Source organism: Eriocheir sinensis, chromosome 66 (genome assembly GCF_024679095.1).
Source record: "Eriocheir sinensis breed Jianghai 21 chromosome 66, ASM2467909v1, whole genome shotgun sequence".
Lineage (NCBI taxonomy): Eukaryota > Metazoa > Arthropoda > Malacostraca > Decapoda > Varunidae > Eriocheir > Eriocheir sinensis.
Genome location: NC_066574.1, coordinates 2083003 through 2091399, shown reverse-complemented (window position 1 = coordinate 2091399; position 8397 = coordinate 2083003). Strand labels below are relative to the sequence as shown.

The 8397-nt window shown below is 46.7% G+C and overlaps 2 protein-coding genes across 2 annotated transcripts in view; both read right to left on the bottom strand.

Annotated features, from left to right (window-relative positions):
- LOC126987671 (larval cuticle protein LCP-30-like) overlaps positions 1-3151 on the bottom strand; it is a 20063-nt gene extending 16912 nt beyond the window's left edge. Inside the window, exons 1-3 of the mRNA XM_050844797.1 lie at positions 2998-3151; positions 1231-1463; positions 936-1134 (exon numbers count right to left, since the gene is read on the bottom strand). Of these exons, the coding sequence (XP_050700754.1) occupies positions 936-1134; positions 1231-1463; positions 2998-3096 (531 nt within the window). The 5' untranslated portion in view covers positions 3097-3151. The remainder of the gene's footprint in view (positions 1-935; positions 1135-1230; positions 1464-2997) is intronic.
- A 2622-nt stretch (positions 3152-5773) lies between these two features.
- Positions 5774-6988, bottom strand: LOC126987705 (cuticle protein AMP1A-like). The gene is made up of 3 exons (XM_050844896.1): positions 6973-6988; positions 6605-6831; positions 5774-6010 (listed from the first exon to the last, which is right to left on the bottom strand). Exons 1-3 carry the CDS (start codon positions 6979-6981, stop codon positions 5815-5817), a joined length of 432 nt encoding a protein of 143 aa, XP_050700853.1. The 5' UTR covers positions 6982-6988; the 3' UTR covers positions 5774-5814.
- Positions 6989-8397: the final 1409 nt, after the last annotated feature.

Sequence of the window (8397 nt, the reverse complement as noted above, 5' to 3'; positions counted from 1 at the left end):
GCCCCCAAACTGTCTTCTGGTCTCCAGTAACGAAACTAATTTATAGTTATCGTTAAAACAGTTAGATTCTGATGTTTCTTGGCAATAGTTAGGCGTCAGAAACCGGCAAATACTGTGCTCTGAGTACGACAATCTGCCAACGGTGGATATACTTATTTTCATATTATTGTTCTGTTGTTTATTCAATGTTGTGTTCAAGAAAAAGAATACCCATAATTTTAGCTAGTTTTTGGTTATAAGGATTCTTTACGAAATGCAATTATAACGTTACCTTCTCTACCTTAGGAAACGTCCTGAATCCTGGACCGGCTATGGTGGTGTTAGGTGTGTCTATTGTTTTGTAGCCTGAGAATTACCTCTCGCCACTCAGCCCTGACTCGGCCAAACGCTCGACCACAATTCTTCTGGATGGCCGAGGCCTGAGTTCTGAATATAGTTAGGAAACCATTTGGCAGATTAGATTGACAACTCTTGGCCATTGCCGGGAAGATATCAACATTTGACACGCGTGACTGGGATGCGAAGTGAAGAAATGTTCAATAGTTTACACGTTCTCGCCATTGAGCATGATCAGGATCTTCCTTCAGTTTTCATATTCCAGAATTTTCTTTAAATGAAAATATCAACTTAGCGCCGATAGAAACATTAAGGGCCAGAGTCACTGAGTTTCCAGGTTTTGTGGAAGAATAAAAGTAAATCTAACATCTCAGGTATACTGCTGGGAGGAAAGGAGCTTTTCCCTTGTGGCAGCTCCGGCTTATCATTTTTAACCTCTGTATACATTAGATATTATTTATATGATTCAAAGCTTTATTTCAAATTAAATAATTTAATAAATATAGATTTACAGAGACAAGTTCATGGGGATGCTCGCACAGGGCTTGTCGGAAAACTGCACGTGTTCCTGTGCCGGGTTGTCCGCTGACCGGTGCCTAGGGGGCACTGTAGGTGCCCGAGGGAGTCTTGGGCCGCCTGGCGTCCTCTTCGGCGGCGAAGGCGATCTGGTCCAGCACGAACTGCGGGATAGGGTGCGGGAACTCGGGCGCCACGGGCAGCAGGTCAGACTGGGGCTGGTAGCCGTTCTCGTCGGCGACAAATTTCACGTGAACAGGCGTGCCGTCAGGGGCGGTGTAGCTGTGGGCGGCAGTAATGGAAACAGTTACGTTCACCGCACTCACCCTGAATATTGGAAACTTTTCCCAAGGAAGTGTGAACAGAGCTGTTACTCACGAGAACTCTCCTGCCTTGATCACGGCGCCCTCGGGCCCGTCAGGAGCGCCAGACTGGGACAGGAATATGCCGTTGCCGGTCTCCACGTCCAAGTTGTACCTGCCGTCATCCTCCTGCACGCGGTTGTCCTTCAGGATGGGAATGAAATCGCGGGAATCCTCGTAGCTCCCGGGAGGGGGCGGCGCGTACTGGGTGGCGGCGGCGGCCACGGAGACCAAGGCGGCGAGGGTCACCTGCGGGGCAAGACTTGGTCACTACAGGTCATTGTGATGTGACGAGTGGCTGTTGCGTTTTCTGTTGTTGTGTTGTTGTTGTTGCTGTTGTCGTTGTTATTGTTGTTATTGCTATCGTTATTGCTTGTCTTGAGTGAGTGAAGCAAGTACTCCATCTCTCTGTCTCTATCTACCTACCTATCTACCTGTCTATCTCTCTATCTGTGTCTATGGAGCAAGAAGAGGATAAGGCAGACAACGAGAGTGAGTGAACTAGAGGCTGAGGAGGATTCCGAGTCCCGGAATACGAACAGGTCAAAGGAGACGGCAAATTTTAGAAGAAGAGGAATGATGAAGGAATGGGTAACTGAAAAGGAGGAACATGAACGATTGATGGCGAGCAAAACACTGGGCGAGCGATAGATGGCCTCTAGCTGGATGAAGACTAACTAGGTGGAGGAACGCGGAATGAGTAACAAGTGAGGATCGAGGAAGTATAGGTGTAGTAAGTAGGAAGTGGACTTGGGAAAGACTCGGAGTGGAATATGTGAGAGGAAAGAATAGGGAGTTGGAGGCTGTAAGGAAAGAGGCAGTTACGAAGGAATGAGAAGAAAAGTGATTAATGTTAGTTTTAGCATTAGTCGTGAGGTCCATGAAAGGGTATCAAGGAAAAGTAAAAAATATATAATTGCCCAAACAGAATCCCCTCACTGGGCAGACATGGATATGAAAACTAAAAGGTAGTGACAGTAAAGTAAAAATAACAAAAAGGAAGGCTGACAAAAGCAATACCTAATGAGTTAACAAGTACTCGACAGTTTTACGAGTACAGACAAAAAATGCAAACCTGTGTCTGGTGTGGTGCTTGACGACCTGCCTGGGTGGAGGTGAGGTCAGGGTAAGAGATTAAGAAAGGTGTGTCCTAAGCTTGGGCCTCGGGGAGGTCTGGTGACCTGGGCCCTGGGATGAAGTAACGCTGAGGTCATGTGAGGTGACTCAGGGCAAAGAGGGCTCGGCAGTTTGCCACTTGTCAGAAGCAGAAAAACAGAAAAAATAAGAAGGTTAACTCAGTAAAAGTACTTGTACCTGGATTCGAATACAGTACACAGTACTCGTACTTGGACTCGAGTTCATCTATAAAACTGAGTCATGTAATTGTACTTGGACTCGATTCCAAAAACTGTACTTGAACCCAAGCCTGGTGGCGAGTGGCTAAAATAAAACAGAAGAAAAGAGGAAAATAAAAGTGACAATATAAGGAAGTGACAGAAGGGCAGGAGAACTCACGTAGACCAAGAAAAGGAAAAAAATGTGAAAAAAACTGTGCGCCAGAGGACGTAGGAAAAAAATGAAGTGGCTAAAACAAAAGAAAAAAGAGAAAAATAAAAATGAAACTATAAGGAAGGGACAGAGAGGCAGGAGCAGCACTCACAAACTATAAGGAAGGGACAGAGAGGCAGGAGCAGCACTCACAAACTATAAGGAAGGGACAGAGAGGCAGGAGCAGCACTCACAAACTATAAGGAAGGGACAGAGAGGCAGGAGCAGCACTCACAAAAAGCATGTTGTCGTGTCTGTTGCCTGGAGAGTGACGTCCCCCTGTGTCTGCCCTCTTATATAGTGCTTTCCTGGTCGGGCTGCCAAAGTCTTCCATACTGATAGCGTCTCGTCTTGTCCTGGATTTGTTTTCAAGATCATGTCGAATAAGATCAGTATCCTCGCCTACTCCCGAACTTCCTTTCTCGTCGAACTCTCTCTCGCGTGTGAGTGATGGGGACGGACCAGAGAAAGGGAGTATTATATTAACTGTGAAGCCACGCAGAAAAAAAGGAAATTCGATATACCTTAGGATTTTCTCGATAATGTACAGTAGAATGGGTTGTCTTAACGCTACATGTATATATTGTCTTACACTGTTACAAACTCATAATAGTGAATAGCTTCATGCAGCCTTCGTCGGCAAGCGTCAGTCTGGATAATTTTTGTAGCAGTGTTTTCTTGTATTTATCTAAAGGACACTTCGTCTTCGATATGGCGACAGAGAACGATTAGCTATAGCAGGGTCGCTCAACTATTATAAGCAAAGGTTCAGTTAGACAAGTTCAAATGTGTGCAGAGGTCCGGAAAATTATTGTAGCTGGACCCCAGGCTCCAGGGGCAGAAAAATATAATTAAATATCATGAAGGTCCTGGTGACGTATTCTTGCAAGTGTATTTCCTGGACTGACTGTATGCCCTACAGTCAGTCGAGGATATACACTTGCAAGAATCCATCGCCAGGACCTTCATGTTGTTTAATTTATTTTTCTGCCCCTGGAGCCTGGGGTCCAGCTACAATACAGGCAGAAGGTCCGGGTTCGGACTGCAGGCCACCAGTTGAGTAGCCCTGAGCTATAATGTGTGTGTGTGTGTGGGGGGGGGGGGGGGGGTACAGGAATGAGTGTCTGTAACACCGAAGGATCATTTCGCAGAATATTTTTAAAACGGTTTTAATAATCCCCTTGTTAGTAAAGAGCCTCTTCCTAAGGCTCAGTCGCACTCTACTGAAACACTTTCTCTTACAAGAGGAAGAATTTCATATAAAATTCAACTAATCAAATTTCGAAAGTTGAATTCCCTCTAACCGCAATGTACGATGGAGAGGGCAAGCTCTGTGCCAGCACCAACAGTCACTCCAGGAGCTGCGGGCAGTTGTCTCTGCATGGGCGTCGGATCCGCCGAGGGTATAATGTCTGGCCACGAGCCGCCTTAAATATCACAGTCTGACGATTATTCAAAGTGTTGCCTCGTATTTTTTCGGCGCACAATGCTCAGATGGTCGCGAGTGGAGTTTAACGGGTGATAAATCGTCACAACTTTCTAAGAATCTCGGGTTTCTGGCGCGGCGAACGCGGGCGATAAATCAAGAAGGCGCCGCCGCCGAGACTAATACTTCAGCGTTTACATTTTCCTCGCCTGTTTACAACACTCTTACTTCGGGAACTCCGGTGCCATTATAAACCCTCTATGTTTGCTTTCTGCCGCAATGCTTGACGCCGGAACACTGTGTTTATTGCGGGTTAGTTACGGGTGTGGCTGCCGCGCCGTGACCATGGGAGCGGCGATTGTGTGGACACTGCCTGGCTTTGTCGACACGCAGCAAAGACGGTGAAGAGAGGGAAGAGAAAATGACACTTCAGTTGTTTTTAACCACTAAAATAGTAAATACTGTTATTGAGTCTAATTATCCCGTAGAAACTGTTCCTTAACTTGACACGGTGTTAATCTAAGAACCTCCCTAAGGCTCTTGGATCTAAATCGTCTTGAAAATTCATAATAGAAGAGCAGCTATATCATGGGCTTCTAGTGTAAGGCTCGTATTCTTGAAGATTTCGGCGCCCAAGCACATATAAGTGACTAGGCATTCGTAGGAGTTCTGGGCATTTCCAGGAGTTGTAAGACCCTTCTGGTAGTTCGACCATTCTCTTGTGCCATGAACCTGCAAAAACACCCATTAAAAAGTTATTTATCTCCTTTTTGGCCTTTGGAAATAATTAATGTGAATGGCAGAAGTGTCTGAAAATATCGACCCAAATCTTATGAATACAACAAACAGGCACAAAGGCTTCATGTTCAGGTCCCATGGCGCTAGAACCAGGCCCAAAAGCTTCCTGTGCAGGCCTCGCGCCAGCAATCAGCGTCACAGCCTGCCATTCACAGCCTGGCGGCGGCCTTACGAGGCTCACCATTACTTTCTCAGGACAGTATATTTGGCGGGCGTTTGCGTCACCTGGCCATCACTCTCTCTACCTGCCCCGCCCTGCCCCGCCTGACAGCCCCGCCCCGCCTCTCTAGACAATCAAATATGGAAGCATGAAAATAACGATACAAGACAGAGAGGCAACATTGCAGTAGAATTTAACAGGTAGAAGACAGTCATCAAAATGAGATCAGATTAGGCGAAAAGACTTTGATTCTAATCGATTCAAAAGGTGTGTGTGTGTGTGTGTGTGTGTGTGTGTGTGTGTGTGTGTGTGTGTGTGTGTGTGTGTGTGTGTGTGTGTGTGTGTAAAACCTCCCCCGGTCTAACACACACACACACACACACACGCACACGAGACGGGCAAGCCCCTGCATATATTTAGCATCTGAGAGGAGTAAAGGAACTGATGGAGATGATACAGAACGCTAAGTATTGAGGACAGATGAAAGTACTTACAATACATTTTCAAAAGAAGAGTTATAAATAACACATAGTATAAGGGGCAGTTCCGCTGGTGGCTGGAGTTTCTTATACCAGAAGCGAAGGAAGGGGCAGGGAAAGGATACCAAATGCTGTTATGTATGATTTATTAAACCTGGAAAGAACTTAAGGAACACTGGTGGAGCAGATTTACTGGTAGCCTCTTGATGGAGCCTTGGATCGCCCGGCGTCCTCCTGGGCGGCGAAGGCGATCTGGTCCAGCACGAACTGCGGGATGGGGTGGGGGAACTCGGGGGCCACGGGCAGCAGGGAAGACTCGGGCTGGTAGCCGTTTTCGTTGGCGACGAACTTAACGTGAACCGGAGTGCCGTCAGGGGCGGTGTATCTGGGGAGAAAACGTATAATAGATTCCTAAAAGGTTTACCCCCCTTACCCCCCCCCCCCACACCTTTTTTTTGAGGCAGCATGAGGTGGTCACGGTAATGTTTGTTGGTGCGTGTCAGTGTGAAACGAAACATCATAAGGAGCTACTCGAAAAAATTATCCAAATACACGAAGGTTAACATCTGTCAGTCACAGCAATATGTAACACAAGTACAGCCAAGTTTAGTAACTCCATCCAGTGTGACATACGAGGGCTCACGGGCGGCAATTTTTTCCTTACAACAAGGCAGACAGCTCAAAGGCAAAAGCAAAGACAACAAAATAAAGTCCGCTAGACTGCTCCAAACAAAAGCAGAAAAATGAGAGGACGAAAGAGAGATCAAATTTGGGTGGAGAATGAATGAGTTTAAGTCGTGTGCAGGAGGAAATACAGACGAAGGAAGGCTGTTCCAGAGTTTACCAGCAGAAGGAATAAAAGAATATAGATCCTGGTTAACTCTTGCATAAGAGATTTGGATAGAAAAGGAATGATGAGCGGTAGAGAGTCGTATGCAGCGGGGCCGCGGTAGGTCGGGTGGTGCAATGTGTTACTCACGAGTACTGCCCAGCCTTGATGACGGCTCCTGTCGGGCTGTCCGGAGCGCCAGACTGGGCCAGGTAGATGCCGTTGCCGGTCTCCACGTCCAGGTTGTATCTCCCGTCCTCCTCGAGGACAAAGTCGTGTCTAATGATCGGCACCTCCTCGCTGTGGTAGCGTTCGGGCCTCGGGGCGGAGTAGTCGGGGGCTGCGGCGGCCAGGGCGGCGAGGGCAGCAAACACGGCCTGCAGATATGACTGAGATGTTATATATGAAACTAGACTGTTGGCAAGACAGAATTTGATAATTTAGCAAAATCATAGACTTTTCCCTTTCTCCAAGCACTGCGTGGGTGCATCGTGTCTGGTGGAGGAAAGGAAACTCACTAGCTTCATGTTGAGGTGTGTTTCAGTTTTAGTGCCTCGGTGAGTGGCCGTAAGCTTATATACAGGGGCAGGCACGCACGGTTGCCAGCTTTCCTGATGAAAACCAACTCGATAAGAGTGACCTTTAATTAAGCTTGATAACACACACGGCGGTGGTCAACGATGCATCTCCTCTTGCTTAACCTTGCGGGATTGTCGATGATGGACTGACTAGATCGATGCGTTCTTTAGACCTTAGGACAGAGAGACTTATTCTTAAACATTTCGGCGCCCAAGCACACACGGTTTTTGTAAGGTTTTGGGGCATTTCCACGAGTAGTTGAATGACCCTGGTGGTAGTCTGACCCTTGTTCTGTGCCATGAACCTAAAAATACCATTCATAAGAACCAGACTGATCTCCTTTTTGGCCTTTGGAAATAGTTGATGAGAGACCAAAACGTCTAACAATACCGACCCGAGTTTACGTTCTCGTGTTGTTGTGTTCCTCATACTTGACAAGCGAGCCGGGCTGGAGCGCTTACCACTTTTTACCCCGTACATGTTTTAGGTCCTGAAGCTTTCCTCGGGTTAAACACAGATACACAAATGTATTGAAAAGTGAGATTCGCTTTTAACGGTATATTCAAACAACCTGCGCGCGGAAAAAAAATGTTCTCATTGCAAACCTGTTCTTGTTGATTGTGCCAATTTGCGTGTCTGTGTGTGTGTGTGTGTGTGTGTGTGTGTGTGTGTGTGTGTGTGTGTGTGTGTGTGTGTGTGTGTGTGTGTGTGTGTGTGTGTGTGTGTGTGTGTGTGTGTGTGTGTGTGTGTGTGTGTGTGTGTGTGTGTGTGTGTGTGTGTGTGTGTGTGTGTGTGTGTGTGTGTGTGTGCCTGTAAGAGAGAGAGAGAGAGAGAGAGAGAGAGAGAGAGAGAGAGAGAGAGAGAGAGAGAGAGAGAGAGAGAGAGAGAGAGAGAGAGAGAGAGAGAGAGAGAGAGAGAGAGAGAGAGAGAGAGAGAGAGAGAATTTTCTTCCGCTTTGAAAATCAAAATGTGACTTTGTTGACACCTGTATTACTTCATGTCATTGAAACTTGGCCACTAAAGAATGACTCGAAGGGGCAAATATATAAATTAAAGGAAAAAATAGTTGAGGCGACCAAAAGCCAAAAAGGCAATAACACTTTTCAACCCGGCCCCTCATTTTTGACTAAAGACCTCAGATGCCGCTCCTGTTGACTCAGAGTAGTCCAGTCATTTAGCGGCTTGACAAATATTGAAAAAGAAGGACTTTATCACTTATAGAAAAAAAGGAAAAATTAGTTTAGGCCACACGCATCTCAACACATCTCAAGAAGCCCCTTCCCAGGACTCGCCGCCCCTGGAATATTACGGCCGCCAGAAATCATCAGTGCCAAACGCCGCTATCTTCTCTCCTTCAGCCTCAT

What these genes read in the sequence shown, in the direction of transcription:
- LOC126987705 (XM_050844896.1), bottom strand. An exon ending in ATCAAGGCTGGGCAGTACTC is followed by an intron (nt 6,011 to 6,604) that starts GTGAGTAACACA and finishes TTTTCTCCCCAG; the next exon opens with ATACACCGCCCCTGACGGCA.